The sequence below is a fragment of the Mus caroli genome, unplaced genomic scaffold (genome assembly GCF_978045245.1).
Source record: "Mus caroli unplaced genomic scaffold, Mus_caroli_1 scaffold_12, whole genome shotgun sequence".
In the NCBI taxonomy this organism is placed as follows: domain Eukaryota; kingdom Metazoa; phylum Chordata; class Mammalia; order Rodentia; family Muridae; genus Mus; species Mus caroli.
Window position 1 is genome coordinate 11,068,754 of NW_028227267.1, and position 26,104 is coordinate 11,094,857.

At 43.1% G+C, this 26,104-nt stretch overlaps 1 protein-coding gene across 2 annotated transcripts in view; it reads left to right on the top strand.

Moving 5' to 3' along the window:
* The window catches only part of Cfap20dc (CFAP20 domain containing), a 248,739-nt gene extending 223,868 nt beyond the window's left edge, over positions 1–24,871 (top strand). For both annotated transcript variants that reach the window (XM_029468705.2, XM_085828372.1), the window contains 2 exons: positions 12,049–12,143; positions 24,352–24,871. In XM_029468705.2, the coding sequence (XP_029324565.1) occupies positions 12,049–12,143; positions 24,352–24,464 (208 nt within the window). In that variant the 3' untranslated portion in view covers positions 24,465–24,871. The remainder of the gene's footprint in view (positions 1–12,048; positions 12,144–24,351) is intronic.
* Positions 24,872–26,104: the final 1,233 nt, after the last annotated feature.

The window sequence follows — 26,104 nt, forward strand, 5'->3', positions numbered from 1 at the left end:
ACATCCTGTTGTGACACGACTGAGTAATTTTGAATTCCTGAAGGAATTTAACTCAGCAATCAACAGTCAGACCCAGAGAGCCACATTTGCTGCGGCACTAGTCACAATAGCTGGTTTGTGGAAATAGCCTAAATGGTCATCACCAATGAATGTAAGAGTAAAATGTTATATAATTAAACAATGGAACTTTATCCAGCCATGAAGAACAATGAGATTATGAACAATGAAGGAAAATGGTTGGAACTTAAAGATTATTTTAAGCAAATGAGCCAGAGTCACAAGAATAAATATCTCATATTTTTATTCTCATATGAAGAATGTGTATAGATAGGCAAGCAAATATATGTGTATTTATTTGTATACATACACACATATATGTATGTGTATGTATATGACATGAGAAAGTACAAGAGCAACTGTTTGAGAAGAGAAAGGGAGGTTGTAGGGTAGAGGTGAGACAAGAGAGTGAAAGTAGATAAGTCACATGATATCCATGTAAAAAAGCGTCATCGTGAAACCATCATTTTGTACAATATCTATATATGCTAATAAAAACTACTCGGTCTCAATAAATATCAAAGAATTGCAGGGCAAAATCCACAAAGAGATAATCTCCCTTTGTTAGAATAGCTTAACATCAAAAAGACAAAATGAATGCAGGCAATGATGAGTATACACCGCTGTTATTGGCAGTGTAAATTAGTACAGCCATTATGGAAAGCGGCATGGAGATTCCTTAGAAACTAAAAATGAAAGGAACATGATTCTTCAGTTTCTCCTTTATTCAGAATATTGAGAGTACCATGTACACCATTTCCAGCTTCAACACTTCCTGTGACCCCTGCCTCTCCATCTCGGATTAATGACCTTTTCGTTAATTACTGTTACTATGTTATGTTAATACATTGAGTCCATTTACTGTCGTTTATCTATATGTGCTTAGAATTGACTGCTTGGGACTGGATAACCTATCAGGGAGTTTTCCCCTGTAGAAAACTGATCCTCCTCTCAGCAGCCTTTGTCTGTAGCAGGTCTATCAGTAGGGCCTTGTGAAATGCAGATTCTCGTTAGACAAACATGTTGTTGACATGTTTGTGCATGTGGGTGCAGCTTCCCAGTCATCCAGCAGCTGTCCTGGCCCTCTGGCGCTTGCAGTCTTTCTGCCCCCTCACACTGTGGTCCCTGAGCTATAGATGTAGGGGTTGCACTGTGAATGTATCAACTGGGAATGGGCATCCCACCGTTACTTCTCTGACTTTTGACCAGTTGTGGATCTCTATAATAGTCTCAACCTGTTCCAAATAGAAGCTTCCTTGATGAAGGGTGAGGGCTGACTCTGTGAGTATAAGTAGGTAGAATACTGTGAGAAATTACACTGATTTAGAACAAGGTCACTGTAAGTGCTCCTCTCCAGCCATAAGTTGCCTAGGTTCACGGTTTCAGATATGACTTCCTCCTGCTTAGCAGACCTTACATCCTTATACAGCTGCTGGTTAGCCCCAAGATAAGAGTGCCACTGTTACTCTGCATGGGATAGCGCTCTGTGTTGGTTATTGACACTTCCTAGTCTTTTGGGCTAAGTAGGACTTCTGAGCACTTTTCTCCCCTGGCTTACACACTTGCACACTTGCAATGCCAGTGCCAGAGAGGCAGAGACAAGCAGACCCTGGAACTGGCTCAGTGGCCAGCAAGTCTAGCCCTTGTCGAGTCCCTGGCCAGTGAAAAAAACATGTCACAAAAAACAGATAGCTGGTTCCCAAGGAATGACACCGGTATTGTACCCTGGCTTAAACAAATGCACATGCAAGGGAAACGAGTGGAACGCTGTAGCATTCATGGGGGTGAGATCTGGATCATCAGGTTGAGCAAAATAGGATGGACACAGAAGGATAAACTCACCATGATCTCATCTATTTGTGGGAATTAAGTCAGTCGGTTTTGTAGAAAGTAGAATGGCATAGCAGACATGGGAAGGAGGAGTAGAGAGAAAGGAGCAGAAGGAGACACCATCATGAAGTGAAGGAGTTGCATTTTGCTCTTCTTCAGCACAGTAGAGTTACTGTAAGTTTAAAAAATCTATTGTGAAATGGCTAAAGCAAACCAAGTCTCCAACATTGTAAGGATGGAAATGTCATTACCTGATATGTTGTTACGTATTGTGTGTGTGTGCATTGAAGAACCTAAGATAACTCACAGTGTGCACAAATCCTGTATCTCAACTTAACTGAGGCACGTGCCACATTCTGGGCTTTTGGTAGTCATGTGATAAGTAGACCCAGGGTATCTGTTCTGCAGCAGTCTGCTTTGTGACAGTTAGAGCTGGTGGAGCTACCGCCATCATCTAACTCAGGGTAGAGCTGGCAGCCTACAGGGAATGCTTAAGGATCTGAGGGATCATGCTGCAGAGAGCATGAAGCAAGACAAGTTGCTTGGACTTTGGTGATGGGAACAGAGTCCATGACAAGGACTCAAATGTTGCAAGTAATTTTCCATTTCACATTTCCTTCCTGAGTTAGGGGTCACTGGCACAGCCTACAGGCCACATACTACCCACTGTCTGTCATCCCAAGGCCCCATTGGAACCCAGATCAACACCTTTAAAACTTAACCCCTGGCTTATTTTCACAGCACAGCAGGCAGGGGAAGCAAGAGGGACATGTGGCTGGCTCATATACTTACTGCCCCATGCTTCCCAGAAAAACTTGAACCATCGCCTCCTGGAGACCCAAGATGCAGAATTTCTTTCTTTAGGAAGAGAAAAGAGTGGGCCAGTGTTTAAAAAAACAAAACAAAACAAAAAACTGAATTCCCACAAAACTGAGACATTTACCTGTCTTCCACCTTGGTCTCTTTGACCAGAGAAGACTTTTAGAGTCCAGTTTTCTTTCAGTGAGTTAGAAACAGGCATTGGTAGCAAATGGATGTCACTAAGTAATAGGTGTCGCTTCAGACTGCCAAAGGCATGACAGAATTCTAGGGGAAGTATTTTATCAGATCAGCTCCTCTACATAGAGCTTTATGGTAGTAGGCATCTGAGCACACCAATAGTATCAAATTTGATGTAACTAAATAAGTGTCCCCCTAAGCAGGCACCCAATGTGTGCAAGATTATAGGCAGCCTCACTGCAAGGGGACCCTTTAAGGACACTCACAGATTAGCTGATCAGCCAATGAGGACAGGACAGACTCTGTTCCATAGTCTTTTTCTGTTCAATGGAATGCTTCCTCCATTAGACCATGACACTCTCAGGGCAGAAACCAAAAATATTGTATCTTACAGCTCCCAGGCCCTGGCTTACAGGAATTTACTCAGTGGTTACCATATATGCAAAGAGATGATAAGCTAACTTGTGCTCATATGTTTGTGTGTGTGTGTGTGTGTGTGTGTGTGTGTGAGAGAGAGAGAGAGAGAGAGAGAGAGAGAGAGAGAGTTATCTATGTAGTACCACATTAATAAAATTAATGTATGTAAAATAATTATTTTACCAACAAAATCTTGTTTAAATATAAAAACCAAAGTCAACCTATCTTTTGTTTAGAAGTGTGTGTGTATGTGCATTTGTGTGTGTGTGTGTGCATTTGTGTGTGTGTGTGTGTGTGTGTGTGTGTGTGTGTGTGTGTGTGTGTACACAAGCATGGAGGTCAGAAGACAACCTCATCCGCTAGCTTCACCTTGTTTGTGACAAGGTCACCTGTTGTCCACTACTTCATATACCAAGTGAACTAGCCTGTGAGTTCCGGGGACTGTCCTGCCTCCACCTTCCCATCTCTCCATAGGAGTTCTGGTATTACAGATGCATGCTACCATATCTAGGGATCCAAATCCAGGTCCTTATGCTTGCACTGCAAGCATTTTCCACAGTGAGCTACTTCCCAACCTAAAACCACAGTCTGTCTTAACTGATAACATCGTGTTCAGTCTACTCAAGCAATGTCCACTGTCTAGCACATGGGCTAGATGGAATAATTTTTAAAGTATTTTTTTACCAAAATGTTAAGGTTCCTGGCCTTATTGAAATTCACAAGATAGCTTTTAGTCTTCCTTTGCACTGTACTTTTGTGTGTGGTATTTACCATGATCCCACTACCTTGACTCTTAAATAAACCATGGTCAGCACTCACACACGAGGCCAGGAACTCTCCCGGGTTTCTAATGGGAGCTGTGTTGGGAAACCTGACAGTCCTTGAGAGCAACAGTAGGGAGAAGAAGCTTTAGGGTGTGCTCAGAGAGCAGGCCTGAGAGAATGCTGACTGACCAAGGAGCAGAGGCCTCTCAGTGCAGGGTGAGCATTAGTCTCCAACATGAAAGGGTCAGAGCTGAGGAAGCAGCCAGAAGGTTGAGGACAGGACAGTTCTGAGAGTAGCTGAACAAGGAACATGAGGGGATTCCAGAACATGGCGATTAGGGTAGGAAGCTCACGTCAAACCCGGATAAGCACCTGTCCTGGTTACTTTCTGTCGCCATGATAAAATAAGGTCCTCTAAAACTAGATTGAGGAGAAAAGGGTTTGGTTAGCTTATCTATCTGGATCAATATCCATCACTGAAAGAAGTCGAGACAGGAACTTGGAGGCGGGAACTGAAGCCGAGGTCATGGAGGATATCTGCTAGGTGCCTTGCTCAGCCTTCTTCCTTATATCCAAGATCACCTGCCCATGGGTGGTACCACTCACAATGGACTGTGCCCTCCCACATCAGTCTTCATCAAGAATCTGCCCCAGAAGCAGGAACCATTGAGAAAAGATGCTAGGAAGCTCTCCATGGCTTGCTCAACATGAGTTCTTATTTCAACCCAAGACCACCTGCCTAGAGGTGGCACTGACCACAGTGGCCTGGGGCCTGCCTCCCATATCAATCACTAATCAAGACAGTGCCCTGCAGACTTGGCTCAAAGACTAGTCTGGTGGAGGCAGTTCTTCTGTTGTGGTTTCCTCTTCCCAGGTGACTCTAGATTGTGTCAAGTTAACCATGAGCTAACCAGTACAGCAGCTTATAAAAGAATCTGAGCTGGAAGTCCCCATTCATCTCATGTCTTTTGCTTGCATAGAATAAGGTGTGGGCCTTTAAAGTTGATGATGATTAACACTAAACACACACACACAGGTCAATATGTAATATACAGTAGCTTGACCACTGGCTCCTATTGAACAAGAGACAATGGGAGCTAGTGGGGCAGGTTCTCTTGGAAAAAAAAAATGATACTATTTAGAATATATAAAGTATTGTTTCTTTTTAAAGGGTAGACCTCAAGGGCAGAGTAAAGTGCATCAGAGCCCAGAGCGCTGGTGTGGTTTGGTACCTGCATTTAAAAGGGAAAAGGAGAAGGAACGACAAGAAACTGGCCGAAGCTGGACCAGCATTTCTCACAGTATGCTGTGTAGTCCCAAGAGATATGACAGTCCTGGGACATAAATGGGCACAATGCTATGTCCTCTGCCTTCCACTTGGGAGACTCTGGAAAGTTCTATAAGAAAACGCTTTGATTGCTACTGTTTAACCCTTGTTTAGATAACATGTAAACCTCTGTTAAAATCATAGTTTATAAATGGCCTGCCCAGGAAAAAAGCCAAACAAAAGAGACACTTCAATTAAAGTTTTAATTGCATTATATATTAATTACTTTCCTATTGCTGTGATAAAACTTTCCTATTGCTGGTCACCATGACCAAGGCAACCTACAGAAGGAAGGGCTTGTTTGGAGCTTATAGTTCCAGAGGGACGAGAGTCTACCGGCATCACTGTGGGGAGCAGCAGGCAGGCATAGGGACTGGAGCAGCAGCTGAGAACAGAGTGCATTCATCTCAGACCCCAAACATTAAGGAGAAAAGCAAATTCAAAATAAGAGTTTAAACTCTCAAACTCAGTGACATACTTCCTTCAGCAAGACCACACCTCCTAAACCTCCACAGAGCGTGCCACTGTCTAAGGACCACGGATTTAAATGCCAAGGCCTATATGGAGTATCTCATTTAAACTACCGTACTTTACTCTAAATCATTGTTAAAATAATATGAATTGTCAATAGAATCTTAGTCATTGCAAAACCAACGTTATACTGCTGTGAACAGACACCATGACCAAGGCAACTCTTATAAGGGCAACATTTAATTGGGACTGGCTTACAGGTTCAGAGGTTCAGTCCATTATCATCAAGGTGGGAGCATGGCAGCATCCAGGCAGGGATGGTGCAGGAGGAGCTGAGAGTTCTACATCTTCATCTGAAGGCCTCTAGGAGAAGATTGGCTTCCAGGCAGCTAGGATGAGGGTCTTAAAGCCCAAGCCCACTGTCTTAGTCAGGGTTTCTATTCCTGCACAAACATCATAACCAAGAAGCAAGTTGGGGAGGAAAGGGTTTATTTGGCTTACATTTCCATACTGCTGTTCATCACCAAGGAAGTCAGGACTGGAACTCAAGCAGGTCAGGAAGCAGAAGCTGATGCAGAGGCCATGGAGGGATGTTCTTTACTGGCTTGCTTGCTTGCTTCTCTTATAGAACCCAAGACTACTAGCCCAGAAATAGTCCCACCCACAAGGGGCCTTTCCCCCTTGATCAACTAATTGAGGAAATGCCTTACAGTTGGATCTCATGGAGGCATTTCCTCAACTGAAACTCCTTTCTCTTTGATAACTCCAGCTGTGTCAAGTTGACACAAAACTAAACAGTACAACTGACCCCTTGTCAACTTGACACACAAACACATCACTAGTAAGCCTCAACCCTTACATTCTTATTCATCCCCAAGGTCTAAATAACTTTAAATGTCCCACAGTCTTTACATATTCTTAAATTTTCAATCTCTTTAAAATATCCATCTCTTTTAAAATCCAAAGTCTTTTTACAATTAAAAGTCTCTTAACTGTGGGCTCCACTAAATAGTTTCTTCCTTCAAGAGGGAAAATATCAGGGCACAGTCACAATCAATAGCAAAAATCAATCTCCAACCGTCCAATGTCTGGGATCCAACTCATGATCTTCTGGGCTCCTCCAAGGGCTTGGGGTCATTTCTCCAGCCATGCCCTTTGCAGCACACGCGTAGTCCTCTAGACTCCAGATGCCTGTACTCCACTGCTGCTGCTCTTGGTGATCATATCATAGTACTGGCATCTCCAAAACATGACCCCTTCATTCCTGGGCCGTCAATTGCAACTGAGGCTGCACCTTCACCAATGGCCTTCCATGGCCTCTCACAGTGCCGAGCCTCAGCTGTTCTATGTGACCTCTTCATGCCTTCAAAACCAGTACCACCTGGGTGACTCTTACACATTACCAAGTCCAGCCACAGCACAAGGTACAACCTTGGCTATCTCTGGAACACAGCCTCTGTGCTTTCAGAAACACTTCCCAGAAGATGTCACCTCAATGATGCTGGTCTCTTCTTAATCACCACTAATTTCTTAGCTCCAGCTAACCAGCATCAATAGTCCCAGTAATGCAAAGTTTTTGCTTTAGTAGTTCTGGTATCTTGTTAATCACAGCTGATTCTTCAGCCCCAGCTAACCAGAACCACAAAATCTTCACAACCAAAGTAACAATGGCCCTGAAAAGAGTCTTTAATTTTCCCTCTGAAATTTCACAAGCCAGGCCTCCATCTTTTGCACTGTTTTCAACATTATCTTCCAAGCTCCTACACAACATCTGACAGAGCTCTTAACACCGAATGGATCTTCTAGGCCAAAGTTCCAAAGTCCTTCCACAGTCCTCCCCAAAACATGGCCAGGTTGTCACAGGAATACCCCACTTCTGGTACCAATTTGTCTTAGTCAGGGTTTCTATTCCTGCACAAACATCATAACCAAGAAGCAAGTTGGAGAGGAAAGGGTTTATTTGGCTTACATTTCCATACTGCTGTTCATCACCAAGGAAGTCAGGACTGGAACTCAAGCAGGTCAGGAAGCAGAAGCTGATGCAGAGGCCATGGAGGGATGTTCTTTACTGGCTTGCTTGCTTGCTTCTCTTATAGAACCCAAGACTACTAGCCCAGAGATGGTCCCACCCACAAGGGGCCTTTCACCCTTGATCACTAATTGAGGAAATGCCTTACAGTTGGATCTCATGGAGGCATTTCCTCAACTGAAGCTCCTTTCTCTTTGATAACTCCAGCTGTGTCAAGTTGACACAAAACTAGCCAGTACACCCACCTACTCCAACAAGACCACACCTCCAAAGAGTGCCACTCCCTGGGCCAATCATATACAAACCATCACATGTAACTTACATCAGAATAGACACACACATGCTAGATTAAACTCTAAATGGATCAGAAATCTAAATTTTAAAAATGAAGCCAGACAAATAACTGGAAGAAAACATGGATGGACTTCTAAAAGATGTGGTTGTAGGGGAAAGTTTTCTAAATATGACTCTAACTATTCTAAAAAATAAAAAATAAAAAAAAATGATTGGTGTATTTGACTACCTGAAAATAAAAAAAAGCATTTACATGTGGGGCAGTGGGGAGGGTCTAAGAAAAGATAAGTGACCAAACAAAAATAAGAAACTGATAGGTAAACACACATATGTATGCACATACATGTATGTTTCTTAAATGGTCTTATACATGAAAATGCAATCAAATCCACTTATCCTAAGAATTAAGACAAGTTAAAACTACCTTATGAGAGCGGTTCTCATGGACCAGACTAGGGAGAATTTGAAAACCAAGCATGGTATCCTTACAATTTTTGCTCTGAGCAAACAGTCATCTTGCACATTGTATGAGAGAGCATATGGGTGTTGAGGGGATTGTGTAGGGAGTTTGTCAGTATCTGACAATGCCAAGTGTGCCTTTTGTTCCAACTCTCACATATGGGAACTTACCATAGAGGTACCTCCACATCCATGGACAAGAAAGGCCAGGTTTTCACCATAGCGCTCATTCTAGCTACAAGTACTGACAACTGCCCAAATGTAGGACAGGGTTGGAATAAGTGGCAGCAGATGGGCATGATGAGGCATTGTGTAGCTGTAGCAAAACCTGGGGAAGAGCTTTGTAAATGGACGGAAGAGTTTCCAGGACATATTAGTGCTACAGGCTAAAACAGGAAGATGATACTGTTCTTTTCTCATGCTACCTGCTTTTCAATACTCTTATTAAGAAATGAGGTCCCTGGGCTGGTAATTTGTAGATGACCTCATGATTTTCTATAGTACAGGAAATTTTTGGTCAGCTGTAATTAAAAGGACTAAATAAAAGGTACTTACTAGAAAATGTCCCATTAGCTTGAATGTCTGTGACAAATCCTTTCTGATGTCTTTAATGTGTTATTATGAAATTCAATTACACAGCAGGTTCACCTCGCCTATTTCAGCAACCATAATCTAGGGCTAGCTGTAAGCAGTGATTGAAAGCCTCTTAAAATATTACAAGTAGGAACTGAGTAATTTTTATGTTAAAATACTGTACACTGGGAGAATGAGTGGCTTGCAGAAGAGAAATCTCACCTTTGTATGGGTGAATACTGAGCTATGTAAGAGTGGTGAGCATGCAGCCATCTCTTACTGGTTTGACTGGTTAGACCACCTCCCACTAAGCTCACCACTGTAGATCAGGACACGGAACAGGCTTTCTTGATCAGAATATCACAAGTGAAATTTACTGAGTGATAACTCTGTACCCCCATGGATGCCAAGTGGGGTTTGTCTAATTCTGTGAGCAAAACTCTGAAAAGTTACAATCTCTCTCCTTTGTACAGGTCAAGCTCAGAGAACTCTGAAAAGTTACAATCTCTCTCCTTTGTGCAGGTCAAGCTCAGAGAACTCTGAAAAGTTACAATCTTTCTCCTCTGTGCAGGTCAAGCTACAGGTCAAGCTCAGAGAACTCTGAAAAGTTACAATCTCTCTCCTCTGTGCAGGTCAAGCTCAGAGAGCTCTGAAAAGTTACAATCTCTCTCCTCTGTGCAGGTCAAGCTCAGAGAACTCTGAAAAGTTACAATCTTTCTCCTCTGTACAGGTCAAGCTCAGAGAACTCTGAAAAGTTACAATCTTTCTCCTCTGTACAGGTCGAGCTCAGAGAACTCTGAAAAGTTACAATCTTTCTCCTCTGTGCAGGTCAAGCTCAGAGAGCTCTGAAAAGTTACAATCTCTCTCCTCTGTACAGGTCAAGCTCAGAGAACTCTGAAAAGTTACAATCTCTCTCCTCTGTGCAGGTCAAGCTCAGAGAACTCTGAAAAGTTACAATCTCTCTCCTTTGTACAGGTCAAGCTCAGAGAACTCTGAAAAGTTACAATCTTTCTCCTCTGTACAGGTCAAGCTCAGAGAACTCTGAAAAGTTACAATCTTTCTCCTCTGTGCAGGTCAAGCTCAGAGAACTCTAAAAAGTTACAATCTTTCTCCTCTGTACAGGTCAAGCTCAGAGGCATTGAGTGATTTGGCCAACCTCTTACTGTGGGGAACACGGAGCTGGCACTGCCTGAGAGCTGACAATCTTTGCTTCTGCTTAGAACCACTTCCCACTGTAGAACTAAGTTCAGAAATTTAAAGCCAGGCAGTGGTGGTGCACGCCTTTAATCCAAGCACTCAGAAGGCAGAGGCAGGGGGATTTCTGAGTTCGAAGTCAGCCTGGTCTACAGAGTGAGTTCCAGGACAGCCAGGGCTACACAGAGAAACCCTGTCTCAAAAACAAAAACAAAAACAAAAACAAAAAAGGGAGGGAAGGAGGGAGGGAGGGAGGGAGGGAGGGAGGGAGGGAGGGAGGGAGGGAGGGAGGGAAGGAGGAAAGAAGAAAGGAAGGAAGGAAGGAAGGAAGGAAGGAAGGAAGGAAGGAAGGAAGGAAGGAAGGAGGAAGGAAGGAAGGAAGGAAGGAAGGAAGGAAGGAAGGAAGGAAGGAAGGAAGGAAGGAAGGAAAGAAAGAAAGAAAGAAAGAAAGAAAGAAAGAAAGAAAGAAAGAAAGAAAGAAAGAAAGAAAGAAAGAGAAATTTAGGAAGAAAATATTATCATAAGAACATTGTCCTGCTTAGAAGAAAAGGGTAAACAATATAGGGTCCTAATATCCATGCAACAAATAGGATTGACATTGGAAAATCCTTTCCATTCCCTTCTGCCTAATCTGCTTAGGAGCAGATTTAGGGAAGAGAAGCATTTGACTTGTACCTTCTGGATAGCACCCATGTGAATTGAACCCACCCAGGTATCTAGTAGGCGAGCACAGGAGACTGAGAGAGGAGGCAGAAGGGCACGGAGGTGGTCCAACGCCACAGCCAAGGCTGACTTCTGCTCATCTCACATGGAGAACACTGCCATCCACATCACATATAATGTGTCAAGCTTTCTCACCCCCGATCAGAAAGAGCATCGTCGCTGCTGTATTTCATCTGCTTTGCTGAAATAATTTCCTTATGGGGAAAAGGTATACAGGATGGTGAGATGTCTCAGTGGATAAAAGTTGTTGCCTCTAAGCTGGAGGACTTGAGTGTGATCCCTGGGACACACAGGGGAGAAGAAGAGAATTAAATCCTCCAAGTTGCCCTCTGACCTCCACACACACACACACACACCTTATACCCACAAATAAATGTATTTAAATGTAAATGTACTACATTTTTATTACAAAATATTAAACTTTTCACCAGTTTTCATCTTTTATTTTTGAGATTACAATAGAATTACTCATTTTCCTCTTCCCTACCTCCCTCTAATCCTTTCCACATTCCTCTGCTTGTTCTCCTCTAAATTCATGGCCTCTTTTCACTAATTGTTCTTATATGCATATATGTATATACACATATATTCCTCAGTAAAACCTATTTAGTCTGTAAAAATATTATTTGTATGTATATTTTCAGGATAACCAACTGATATGAAGAGAAATGGTTATCATTTAGCCTATGGTTTTAATCAAGCAACTCATTGGTTTACTGTTCAATCCCTTACTAACCTCTTCACAAAACTAGTATGAGTATTACATTCTCAACATTTTTCTTGCTGAAACATGAAGGAAGATAAAGTGTTCCCTTGCAAGCCCCAGAGAAGTGAAGCCCAAGGGAAGCATCAAGTTCATGAATGGGGCTGCAACCATATGGCTCACTTTCTCTCTCTCTCTCTCTCTTTAGAGACTGGCTGAACATGTTGAGCCCACCCATTGTCCCTCCCAGTCAGCAGCCAGTGGAACAGTCTCTAGACTCCTCTGCAAGTCTGAGCGTGCAAGGTAGGAATGCAAGAAATTCTATACATAAAAGGATAAAGGTAAGTTCAACAACAAGAGTCAGTCACTCAGAAACACCTCTGCCTTCAGATTTGCCATACAGGCTAAACTATAGAGATGAACTGTCCCTGTCCTTCTGAAGGCTCAACCCAGTGTGGCATACAGTTGACATCTATGTCAACCCCCATGTAATTTCCAACTGTACCACTTCCCACTGTGTAACCACTTGTGAGTGTTAATTGCCACCTCTACAATTCCTGCCCAACCCTCTATGCTACTTCTGTGTAGAGAGATTCAGCAAGGCACAGCATTTGAAGCACTTAGAACAGTGACTGCCAAATGCCAGCAGTTGATATGGTAAAGCAGCCCCAGCTTCCTGGAACACTGGGATGCAGCCATGTACCTCATGATGTTTTATTCAGGACTGGACCTCATACATATGGCACTGGTCTGAAAATATTATAATAGAACTGGAAAATTCCTTCTTTCTGGGTTCCTGTCATGACAGCCATCATAAGATCATAGCAGGACACATTTCCTATGTGTTTTTGAGTTGCTAGTGTGAACAACCTGCTGGACCACTGGTGGTTATAGTATATAACACATCATCACACACAGCACATAATGCTTGATGATAGTTGGTTTAGAATGTTCTCCTATCTACTAAAGGCTGTTTACTGTAAAACAGCATGCCATGCTGCAACAACAGCCTTAGACATCTCTGTTTACTGCTTCCTGATCTCATTAGGAGACACATCAAGTGATAGAGCAGAGTCCTCTTGGCTTGCACAAATTAGCACACTTTATGGCATTCAGACACACCCTCACACACACACACACACACACACACACACACACACACACACACACACACACAAATCACTGCATTTCTCTGTATCACCTTGAGATCCCTTTGTGAAATAACTTTGCTTGTATGCATTTTCCTTAAGGCAGAGGTGCAGCCCTTTCACTAAAGCAAGGCCAGGACATCCTATGAACAGTGTGAGCATTTGTGGGGGATGGAATGAAAACCCCCTTGGTGTTGTCTGTGATGGGGAAGCCATGAAGATGAGCCAGTGTGTTTTAATTAGGAGCTGGGAACATGGATGTCAGGAAGGTCAGAAGTGGAACACTAGAGATTCTTTGGACTGGAGATGAAAGTCAGTTGTCGAAGAGCCTGGTTAGCATGCATAATACCTAGTATGAGGACACACTGGAATCATAGCTCTCTTGAAGCACAGACAGACAGATCAGGAGTTCAAATTCCTGCTCATCTGGTTTCAGGCTAGCCTGTACTACCTGAGACTTTTATCTCAAACAAAGAAACAAACTAAAAGAATCTCTGTTGACAGCAGTGGTTAGGTTGGCAGGGGTAGGAGTTAGACTGAAGTTCATTCAAGTGCATAACCAGAGTGACAAATGACCTCCAATAGGACTCTGAGACACTTTTCTGGGTTGAGTCTTGAAGACGGAAGAACACTACATCAAAAGTTTTGTAGGTTGTTGTTTTTAAGTGAAACTAATATAAATTGCTCCAACAAAAGTGCCAGGTCTCCTCTCCCCTGCTGCCCTGCTGCCCCAGGGAGGCAGGGGAGCATCCATTTTCCTTCAGGTATGGAAAATTGAGTATGAGAGCTCATACATCTGACTTGTACTCTGTGGCTGCCCAAGGGATGGAGATGTCTCTGTGATTTACTGTCTGAACTAGATTATGCCCCTCAAATTGGGAGTCTTTATAGAGGCGTACATTTATAATTACTTATGACAGAAAAACGGAATCTTGGCTGTCAGGAGGAGACCTTGCTGTGAGGGAACAAATAATATGTTATGTTAAGTGTCCTAAATAAAGCACAGGAACTGGGCACACAGTCCTTGAGCAAAGGTTATATATATGTGATAAGTGGCTATAGGGTGTCTTCAAGTTACAAGGCATAACTCACTTCTGACTGTGGGAGCTACATAATGTTGAAGGTAAACAAAACTCCCACTGAAGACAAGTTTCACAAAATTAGGGAGTTGTAGCAACATGCTGGCCAGGGTTACCAGATCAAGAGCAAGTCCTCCTTGCTGTCACCCCACCCCCCACCCCAGCAACCTCCCAACCCCCCCACCTCCACCCCCACCCCCATGCCCCCACCCCACCCCACCCCACCCCCAGTTCATCAGCTGTGCACTTCCCTTCTTCCTAGGAGCCTGTACTTCATACATTCAGGAGCTAATGTTTCCTGTTTGTTCACCATCTCCCTCTGAGATATGTGTGGGTGGTTTGAAGTTAATTAATACCATCAAAACTACTGTTACCTACTTGCTTAATCTCGCCATGATAGTGGCGAGATTTTAGGCAGCCTAGCACAATCTGCACTTAACTAGTACACTGAGATAGGGTTTCCATCCAATCCTGTAAAATATTTGTCAAAGAAAAATAATGTTCGGGTTTCCGGTTGGTATCATCAGAAGAGGAAGGCATGGCTGCAGTCATCTGGAGTGCATCCTGGGATTCTGTCGCCATTCGCTTATGTGTGCTGAAACATTGTATTTAGCCCTCATACCACCATCATGAGGCAAGTATCTGGCCTACCAGAAAATTAAATATCTCCCGGACTAAATCTCTGTGTTTTTAATGGCACACAGAGAGAACAGAGAGAATGAGACTTCTGGCTACTATGTTAACCTTGGACTGTGTCCGCTCTCCCACCCTTGCTTGTTCAAAATGATTAACCACAGTTGATGAGATCCAGGGACCACTGGGCCATAGATCTGTACATCTGGGGTGTCTGCATGTAACCTGCCACTTATGGCCACCCCAGAGTCTTATGGAGACAGTAGTACCTTGTTCACTATGTTCTCTCTCTCTCTCTCTCTCTCTCTCTCTCTGTCTCTCTCTCTCTCTCTCTCTCTCTCTCCCACTGATTTTTTTTATTCATTTTGTCTTCTTATTCCCAATTGGCCTCAGTATGTAAGAGGTCGCCAGTTTGCTAACTCACGGACCCAGATCCCTGAGCATTTTCTGCAAGGTTTAGGTTTTCCAAATTCTCAATAAAGCAGTTCACAAACACTGAAGCCTGGGTTTCCCACCTCATCCCAGGGTTTATACGTGTAGGAGACTTCTGAAATCAAACAGCAAGCAGGGGCCTCTACACTTTCTTTGCAAGCACTGTGATGACCTGACTAATGCAATTCTAGAAAACCTCCCGGGCCATACCAAAGGAAGTGCATGCGTTACGTCTGGCCCTGGGACCCAAGGGTCCTGCCCCTGCCCTAGTCAGTAGGATTCCGTGTCCCTGCCAATTTGTGCTCAGCCAGAATATCTCCAGTATCTAAGCACCACCCTAAGTGAGCCATGCGCCTGGCTAAAGCAGCATTGTGCTCACAGAGTTCTGTTCTGACCCTGCCGCCGACTGAAGGAGAACCGGCAAGTCCTTCCTGGTCTCTCCTCAGCTATAATATGCTTGTGGAATATCAATTACCACCAGCACAAGTGCCCTTAACACTTACTCAAAAAGCGTTTTCTCCGAGCCTGTGTGAAATGTAAAATGGGAAGTGAAGATTTCAGAACTTACTCAAAGAAACTACCCAGCTGACCTTTTGAAAATGAACCGCACTTTGCTAGAAGAATGGTTGTCAATTTGTTTTTGACATTTGTTCCTTTACAGATATGACCCTTAAATTATTCATGCCTACCAGTTCCAACATGGAATAATAATCACCTCTCTCTTCAGCCTGTAGACCTCTCCACAATTCACAAAAAAATCTGGAGTAAGAAAGGCCTTCCAAGGGAAGATTGGCATTGTCAGAGTCTCATAAAAATAACGCCCCTGCACGTTCTGTGTGGCAGTGTCACATGGGCCATTCAGCTGCCAGTCTCCCACAGGATACAGTTAGACAGCTTATGCTCTTTGTATGCATCATCCAAAATACCATTACAGAATTCACAGAATTCTCACCACTCCTTATAGACAGGCAAGCAGACAGACAGGCAGACAGACAGGCAGACAGGCAGGCAGACAGACAGGCAGACAGGCAAGCAGGCAGGCAGGCAGACAGACAGGCAGACAGGCAGGCAGGCATGGGTTATCTGTCCCCCATGAGCAGAAGTATCCTTTCATAGTTACTGTTTATAGTTACATAATGTTTTCACACTTAACAATAAGGGTCTAAGAGTTCTGCTTCACTGAGCACCTGTGGTACCTGGTGCCTCCAGCAATGTTCTGGACATAAGTAAACACTCTAGAAAATTCTCACATGCAGGTGAGTGTTTAGTGCATAGGAGACACAGGGCAATTTGAGCTAATGTATGGATTTTCTTAGGCTTTATTTACAGTGCAAAGCAGATTCAGATGTGGTATCTGGTGGTACTCATGTAATCACAGCAGGCAGCCTGGGCTGTATAACAAAGTCTTGTCCTTTTTTAAAACTTTAATTGATTTTATTTTCAAGTCCAGGATCACAGACATGTATTCTATCTTGGGCAGCAGTCATATTCTTTGTTTTTGATAAGTTCTTTGAGAAATGTATGCAGTGAGTTTTGATCATATTCACCACCTCTCCCACAACTCCTCCCACATCCACCTCCCAACTTCCTCCCACCTAACTTTGTGGGATTTTTTTCCCACCAAAGCCAATTTGTGCTGCCCAAATATAATAAGATGTGTGGCCTTCCACTGGAATGTGGCTGATTTGTTGGGTGCAACGCTCTGAGAAAACTGATTCCTCCAAGACTTAGGGGGGAACAAAGGAATCACAGAGCCAACCTCCCCGCGCCCCCCCCCCAGAAGAGGGGATGTAAAATTGGAGAAGTAAAAGCAATAATAGGAATTTAATGAGGTTTGCCCTACATGACATGGGATGTTTCTGCATGTTACCGCATTATGTCTCCCATGACAGTGAGGATAGGAGATTAAGTAGCCTGTATCCCACACCTAAGCATGTGGCTCTGAGTGCAGAGCCACAGGTCTGGCCATCTGTAGCTTGACCTGCACTCTGGGACTACCATAGAACACCCGCTGAGGTTAGAAGGAATCACACTGTGACAGGTCCTCTCTGATGGCTTTTAGTCTACTTAACTCTCTTTCCTTGAAGCTTTCTGAATTGAATAGCTCTCTTCATGGTTCCAGGGAGTGGGGCAGAGGTCAACCTTGGGTATTATACCTCAGGAGTCATCCATCTTGTTTATTGAGACATGTTTTTCATCTTGCCATGTAGTCTAGCCTGGCCAGCAGGTCCCAGGATTCTGCCTGTCTCCTGCTCCCAGAAACTGAGATGATGGCTTCTAGGGATAAAACTCAGGTCTTTGTGCTCACTATACAAGCATTATGCTATCCCTCCAAGTCTCAAAGGCCCTCTTAGTTCTCTAGTTAGACCCCCAACTCAACCTCCAGCTTATAAAATGAATCATGGTCTTTCTATGATCTTCTAGAATACAGAGTCTCATCCACTTCTTTAAGGCAACAATTACCATTTATTCCCAACTTAAACTTGAGGCAGAGAGATATTTTCTCTTAAATCACTTTCAGGAGCAGGGCTGTCTCTTGTATAGATCTCAGAGGTTCTGGGCTAGCAACATGCTCACTACTATAAAGAGGTGCCTTTCTTTCAGGAATATAAGTCAGCTCTCTAACTGAAACAAGTGCATGGCTGAGTCCATAGCTCCCTAGTCCCTCTACTAGAACCATCCCTACTTATGGGGTACCACATGCAGTCCAGAATTATGTCCTGCACAGAGGCCCAGCTTTCCTTACTTGTTAGCTTAGCACTGACACCTGGCCAGAAGTCATGTTCCTGCAAAGCTGGGCTCTGTAGGCTACAACGGTATAGCAAGGAGCCTCCCTCACATGTGACTAACCGAATTTGGAATTATAATAGAGACAACCTGGAAGGAATAAAGTTGAAATAATCCCTAATTAAACATCTAAGTCACATAGTGTGCCCCTTAAATAGCATCTTCCAGATGAGACCTATTCAGTTATCTATACAGAGGGTGCTCGGTTCCCAGAGGCACCTGACCTGTAATCATGTACATGACTTGCCTTCCAAAGCAATACAGCTTTCTAGTGGAAGAACCTTTCTGTCATTTCAACTCCACTCTTGTTCCTCTCTCTTTCCCCACAATGAAGGCACCCGTTTGCTGAAGACCAAAATGGAGTGTTTCCCAGTAGACCCAGATGCTACAGCTCATGGATACCTCCCTACTCTGAGGGATGTGGTAAAAGACTCTCCAGGCTCCTGGTACTTAGCAGCATCTTATCTCAAGTGTCATCCTTATTGACTCTCTCAGGCATCTGTTCCACACAGTGCCCCCTCACTGGGAATTGCTTAAACCATAGTGCATTAGTGCACACACAAATACAGTCAGTCATTCCTTAGGATTTATAGGAGGGAAAATGCATTATTTTTTCTTAATTCTAGAGGCAGCATCAGAAAAATCGAAAATCAACTAGAATGTCTTGATTCTGAGACATTAAATCTGATAAAGTAGTGTCCTTTATTTATTTTCAACCTCTAAACCTCAGCTTGCACATACAGGTTTTCTATTATCCACAGTTAAAATGCATTAAATATAGATAATTAACATTTCTATTAGTTGGCTCTCACAGGTGAGCTGAAGGGGACAGAGTTCGGGCAGCCAATGCTGCTGCATTCAGTCTGCTCTGCTGAGCTTGCTCCTCTTACTGCTGCTAACCAATTTCAGAGTAGATGAAGCTGAAAGTTTGTAAATAGATTATTATCTGAAAGGTAATTTTACTTCAGTAGAAACAGCTTTGTTCTAGGGAGAAGAGTAAAAATGTAATTTGGACCCCTGTCCAGATGCTCTGAGCCTGGTAGCAGAAAATGGTTTTATTTGTTAATTTGTCCTTTTGGAGTTTCTATAGCCAGTCTTTAAATAGAGCAATTTAGCATTTTAAGGGAAAAAATTTAAAGACTCTGCAGTATCCAAGAATATAATTGAAAATTACCCCATACCCATGCTGGATAATTACCTTTCAAAACATTTCCCAACACTTGACATCATAGTGGCAATTGCTTAATGATATTATAATTTAATTAAGCAGAGATTTCTATGGCAAAATGATTAAGTTGGAGGTCTCAGAAATTAAATTCCAATAAAAACAAAACCTTTTATATAAGTTTAAAGTACTTATTTCAATGTAAAATTGTGCATAACCGTACCCAGTTTTTGTACAGAATACCATTGTTGGAAATTTTAAAATCCATGCATTTAAAGCTTTGGCACTAAAACTCACAAAACTCTATTAAGCCTATGGCTCTAATGCATGAAGCTCCCACTCTGTGAGTGTATGTGTCGAGATGAATGCATGTATATAGCATTTACTGCTTTAGTTTATCTGCATTGTACAGGAAGAGCTCGGCTAATGAAGCAGCCCTTCCTTAGGCACATCACCGAGGTTATTCTCATCTTGAAAGATCCTCAGCTAGCTGTAAAATGTATTAAGTTTGACCTGTTTAACAGCACTAGCTTGCATTGTTACCGTCTTTAGTGCAGGCACAGAATACAATGAACAACTACTGCACAGGCCCCTGTTCTCTTGCGCTCAAAGGTTTGTCTAACCAATGCTTTAGTAAAGACCAGAAATTAAATAGCAGGTCCACAAGCAGTCATGATGCACTGTTGACCTTGTGACTTACGCCTTTCATGTTTTCATATTATAGTTGATAGAACATTTGGGTTTCCTCTTTGAAACAGAAATGATTTTTTGGTCTAAGGACTTTTAATCAAAGATGAATTTGTCTTAGTGTCCTATATAAATCATTTAGGAACATATGATGTCATTCTAACTCACTGTTCTCTCTCTCTCCCCACCTCCCCCCTCCCTCCCTCTCTCCCTCCCTTTATCCCTCCTCCTTCCCTTTCTCTCTTGTAAAAATCAAGCAAATACAGTGTGGGGGACCAAGTAAGCTGTAAGGAGCATGCGCCCCTCTTGTCCGACACAGTTAGACCATGTCCGCTGTAATGATGAACGGCCTTGTTAGGTTCTGTTGCTGTGATTACTGACCGTGACCAAAAGCAACCCGAGGAGGAAAGGGTCTGTTGCAGCTTACACTGAGTCAATCTCTGAGGGAAGTCAGAACAGGAACTAGAACCTGGAGGCAGGAGCTGATGCAGAGGCCATGGGAGGGTGCTGCTTACTGGCTTGATCAGCCTGCTTTGTTATAACTCGAAGGACAACCAGGCCAGGGTTTGCACTGCCCACAGTGAGCTTGTCCCTCCCACATCAGCTGTCAATCAAAAAAATCAAATGGCTCTGACATACGACAGGCTGGAAAAAAAAAAAAAAACAGCCAGCACAATGTTTATAGCTTTTGTTGAGAACGCATTGTATGGTGAGTATGAGCTTGCACTATCCCCACTAGAAACCTCACAGTTACTATTAATATCTCAATGTACACAGAATAGAGACTCAGCAGTGAATTTTCCCAATGTCCCATAGAATTGGGATGCAGAGCCATCTGCAGATTATCTAAGTGTCTTACCTCCTGCCTCTACAAAGCCTTTGGATCATGCTTAGCTGTACTGATACATATAAATTACTAAAAATATATAGCTAATAGTTCAGAGTTTATCTCATTACTATCCTAAATAGTACTAACAGCCATTAAGTGGGCAACTGCCGTGTGCCCTGTGCTATGCATATTACCATATGCAACCTAGATTTCTACAAAGCCCTATGGCACAGACATTGTGATTACCAGTTTATAAATGATGAAATCAAGGCCCAAAGAGGTCCAAATGAATCTGAAGCTCGCCACCATTCAGGCAGCCATCCCCGTTCCCCAGGGATACAGACTTTGGAAACTACAGGTACTTTTAGCTCTTCTGGAGAAGCAGGTTAACCCCTTGTTAACCTTTAGTGGCTGCTTTGTTGGGTATAGTTAAGTCACATCCTTTGGAAAGCAACAGTCAGCATCTCCACAAGGGGAAAAAACAGAACAGAACAAAAGCGGAGCCTCAGAGGCCATTCCTGAGGCAACAAAAGAAATAAAAGGAAGGCAAAAGTCTTTCTGCGATCTGTTCACTAAAAATTGTGCCAAGTAGCCATGTTGGCTACAGCTTAACCCGATGTGGTTGGTGACAGAGTCCATAACACATGAAGGATGTAAACCCTGGGATGCTAAGGTCATAGGAACTCATCTTAGGGTCTCTGAATCTGGACTTCTGCAGCATGTAGATGCATCGACAAAATCCTATACAACTGTTTCCCTAGCCTTTGCCCTCCCTAGAAGACATTTCCACTTACTGGTCAGTTCTAATGCTAAGAAAATTCCTCCTTGTTCTGAGCCAAAATGGGCTTCTCCAAAGCCCTCTGGCCTCCTCCTGGAGCCCACCAAGTCCTCTAGACTACTCATGCCTATGGCACTCCTCATCTTAAGGCCGGCAGGGCTAATGCCCCCATCACTGAGCCTATGGAACTCCTTACTCCTGGCCCCTTAATAGCCTCTGTCATATTCATCAGTAGGCTTTGAAACATGAGAAGTCAGATTTGTTCTGCTTCCAAATTTGATATTTGAAAATATAGGACACCTTTACATTTTTCTAGTCTGTCTCATGTTTAAATTCCCAATTAAATGTGTGATTCCACACCCTTCACAAAAACATTAAGCATGGTGCTAAAAGCTAAATTTGGGCATATTAAGACTTTAAAGAGTGTATTTGAGCAGACAAGGACTCATGCATTGGTCACTATCAATCTGCAACCAAGTAGGCTCAAGTGAGAGCAAGAAAACAAGGAAACTTTCATATGTGCCCTGGAAAGCTAGCCCAAGACGATGCATGTGACAGACTGAGGAGGGAGCCAGCTTGAGGGGAGGTAGATGATTTCTCAGCAATGGGGCACAAGTCTGTTTGTCCGTTCTTACATTGAGCTGGGGCTTTGGTGTACTTAATAAGTAGGAACCTGGGCACTAGAGCAAACTCAGATTAACAGCATGTCAATTAATTTCTACAACGGGATAAGAGAAGGGACACTGAGATTAAGCCTTATTACTTGGCTCTGTCCCAAACCCTGCCTCTGAATCCCCACCAGGCAACCTCAGATGACCTATTCCCTTTGTAGGCCTCAGCTTCCTCATCTGCAAAATGAATACCCTAATACCTGCCTGTTCAACACAGTCGTAATTGTCTAAGGAGCTACTGCAAGAGAAACTGGTTCCAAACCATTAAGGCCTCCTCCAGTGAGGTATCAGTCAGCAGGGCAGATGCATCAGTTTGTCTTAGCCCTAGGACTGTTGGTGTGGAACTCACCAACACACATTCAGTACACATGCCCTAAGAACAAACCTGTTTCCTATAATCTTTTGTGCCTGGCACTCGCCTCGGTGTCTAGCTCCAGAAAGGGCTAGGTTTTGGGTGGTACAAATGCGATAAGCTGTAGAGTAGCTTCAAAGCCTTGCTCATCATGTGAGCATATATGCCTGTGGTCCTAACTCTAGTTTACCAGTGTCCTGATAGTGATTGTAACAGCTTGCCCTGATTTTCCTGGTAAAATGCCCAGCCTCCCTCCACCACCTGATTATATTGTGAGCATTTAAGATCATGAGATTTTTGTGTTTTGTTTTGTTTTGTTTTGTTTTGTTTTGTTTTGTTTTGTTTTGTTTTGTTTTGTTTTTGAAGTCAGGGTATTGCTGTGGTTAGGCTGGTCTAGAACACATGGCCCTGAACCCTCTGATTATTGAGTTATTATAACAGTTCAGTACCCATCCCAGTAATATAATAGGCTTTTATTTATGCCTTCAAGAAACATTTTGGGGGACTGGAAAACTGGCTCAGTTCGTAATGTGCCTGCCACACAAGCACGAGGACCTGAGTTCCGATTGCAACACTCACATAAAAGTCAAGAATGGGAGTTCAGACCTCTATTCCCAGCACTGGGAGGTGAGGATGGGTGGGTCTCTGAGGCTCAGTGGACAGCCAGTCTAGCCAATCCAGTGAGCTTCCAGTTCAGGGAAGGATACTGTCTCAAAATGTAAGATAGAGAGCCTTGGAGCATGACAACAGCCACTCACCTCCATTCAGTGCATATACACTCAAACACACACACATACCCATGAACCATGCAGTTTCCACTGAACCTCTGTCACTGCAGATCTTTCTCATGCTCACTGCCCAAGTCCTTTGAAATCTCAAGCTCACAGCCCACACTTGTCCTTGGTCCTTAGAGAGATGAGCTAATAAAGAGAAAAATGCCCTAAACACCTCTTTTTCTCTGTGACTACCCTCATCTTTCTCACTCTGAAGGGAAAACACAGACTTTCTGAAGGAATCAGGACTCAAACGCCAAAGTCTTTGACACTGCTGGGCACTGAGAGAGCCTAGAAAGTATTCTCATAAAACGGTTTTAATTGCATACAACGTATCAGAAACCCTGCTAATGATTTAGGCAATGGTGTTCCCTCCACTCAAGCCACCATCTATATAACCCCATGGAGCTTAGACCTTCCTACCACTGAGAAAACTACAGCTCACCTAACATTTTCTGCTTTATGGATCTTAGCTTTGCAAATGGCATCATTTAAATGCATAGTTTTTTGGTAGCCTTCTTAGAACAAAATGAGTGAAGACTCTATTTTGACTTGAACTCACTGCTCTGCATTGGACACAGTTTCTGGTACGCACCGTACTTGTGTTTTGGATATCATCCTGTGTATCCTGATGCTAATGCACGTGACTCTGCCATTTCATCCTCTTTCCTTCAGGCTCTTCTCTACAGCATTTTGGGTTTGCTTGTTTCTTCTCGTTCTATTTTATTTTATAGGTAGGAGTGTTTTGCCTGCATGTATGTCTATGTTCCATGTGTACAGTGCTCATGGAGGCCAGAAGAAGGTGTTGGATACCATAGGACTAGAGTTACTACAGGAAGTGTGAGCTGCCATACAGGTGCTGACAATCAAACCTGGGTTCTCTGTAAAAGCAACCAATGTCCTTAACCCTGAGTCATCTCTTCAGCCCCCTATTTACTTTATATCCTTCATTGTGGAGCTGGCCCTTTGAGTCCCTGGCATTTCTTCTCAAACTTATAGTGCTTGAGTGGATCCAGTAGTTTCTACCGTGGTCCTTCTTTCCAGCCTAACCTTTGCCTGCATAGAGAAAGCTCTTTAGAGAGGTGGTGACCCCACCCTGACTCCCTTCTGGGATTGCACTTACGGAATTCTGGGCCACACCAACGGCTAATGTCTTGGTGGTTCCCCTTGCCCACAGGTGAAGAGGATCCACGTGTGGAAGAAGACGAGGAAGTGCTGACTCTGTTGTATGACCCATGTCTCAACTGCTACTTTGACCCTCAGACTGGCAAATACTACGAATTGGTCTAGCTCCTTCATCGTAACAGCAGCGTGAAGTCCACAATGGGCACCGTGACTGGGTGTTGGGCATGGGGGCCCATGGAGTCAAAAGGAATGGAGAGAAGGGCTTTGTAAATAGCATTGAATGTTAAGAACATCTGCATTCTCTTTGTAGCTGAGTGTGTGGCTTTGAAAGTTGTGGAGGAATTAACACAGACACCAGATTTTAGGCTTTGAATTTGTTCTTAGTTGTTCATTCTAGTCCTCTAAGTCTCATTTCGTATACGTTATATAAGCAAATTAAGAATTACTCATTCAAATTTTTCCAGTGTTAATCGATAATAAATGATGGCTTGATACACTACAGGAAGTGTATTCTTGTTTAAAAGATATCTGAAACCTTTTTTATGGCTTGTTTGTATTAAAAATAAAGTATAGAGGCCAAGAGACTGCTTCCTTTTGTTAACCCTGTTGCCCTTACCACATTATTCCTAGGCAAGTTGCCATTGCTTTAACTCCTTGGAACCATGAGCTGCTCAGACTTACTGATCAGGTTTGTGGGCGTGACCTCATTATGTGCTTTCAGTTCTAGCTCCTCCAGAGTTGGCCAAGATCACAGCCTTGTTAATCATTAAGCTGCTTTGCACTGTAATTTTCTTTTACTCCTCCTAACTTTTACCACTGATCTTTGAATCTTAACAGTCTCACTCCATGGATCCAGATTTAACAAGGAGTTGCCATCTTAACACCCTTCCACTCCTCACTGTTTCTGTGACCCATGGCTAGAGAGAGCCAGGTGGCTTCCTTTGATTGTTAAGGTACATCAGAGCAGTTCTGCTCTTATCCCAGAGTAGGAAGTATACTCATCCCATGTTCAGGTAGATGGCCTTGAGTCATGTGCCAAGTACTTTAAGGCTGAGAGGGAAAGTTCTTATTAACAGACATGTTTTGTTGTTTCATAAAGGTTTTTGATAAGGAGAACACCGTTAGAAATGGAAAGTTATTGGTGTGTGGATGGATTTAATGGCAGTTCCCTGATTTCATTTAATATTGCTCGATAGAGAAAGTACCTTTTTTCACAAGCAGATTTGGGCTCCTGTCCAAAGGATCATACATTATTTAAAGCCATGTTTGTGCTTGATAAGCTTTTAATCCTTTTTCTCAAATTATACTTTGTTATGAATTCCTCTCAAATATCTTCATGTTTACAAAATGAAAATGAATAAAACAAGGCTTCATAGAGCATGCAAAATTGCCAAGGACCAGCCTCTGCTTAGAGAAGGGTTCTAAGGAAGGCTGTCTGGAAGCTGCCAGAAAACAACTGGAAGTCAAATCGTGGGTCCAAGTGACAGCCTATGTTCTGCTTGAGACAGCTTTCCAGACAGCTCTCCCTCAAGACATCTATCTCTTGCAATTCCAAAAAAAAAAAACTCTATGGATAGTTCATCTCTCACAGATCAAAAGCCCAGTCTTTTATTTACATATCAATGGAGTCATTACCAAGTTCCCTTTTGATTGTCCCATGAATCAATATCCCCTGACCCCAGACCCCTGATTCTTAGAAAAGACAGCAAGAACGTTTTTTTTTTAACATTGCAAATGAATTCAGAGATCTGTCTGCCTTGGTAAGCACAGACACTAAGCTAGTTGGTGGGACCTCACTGTGGAGA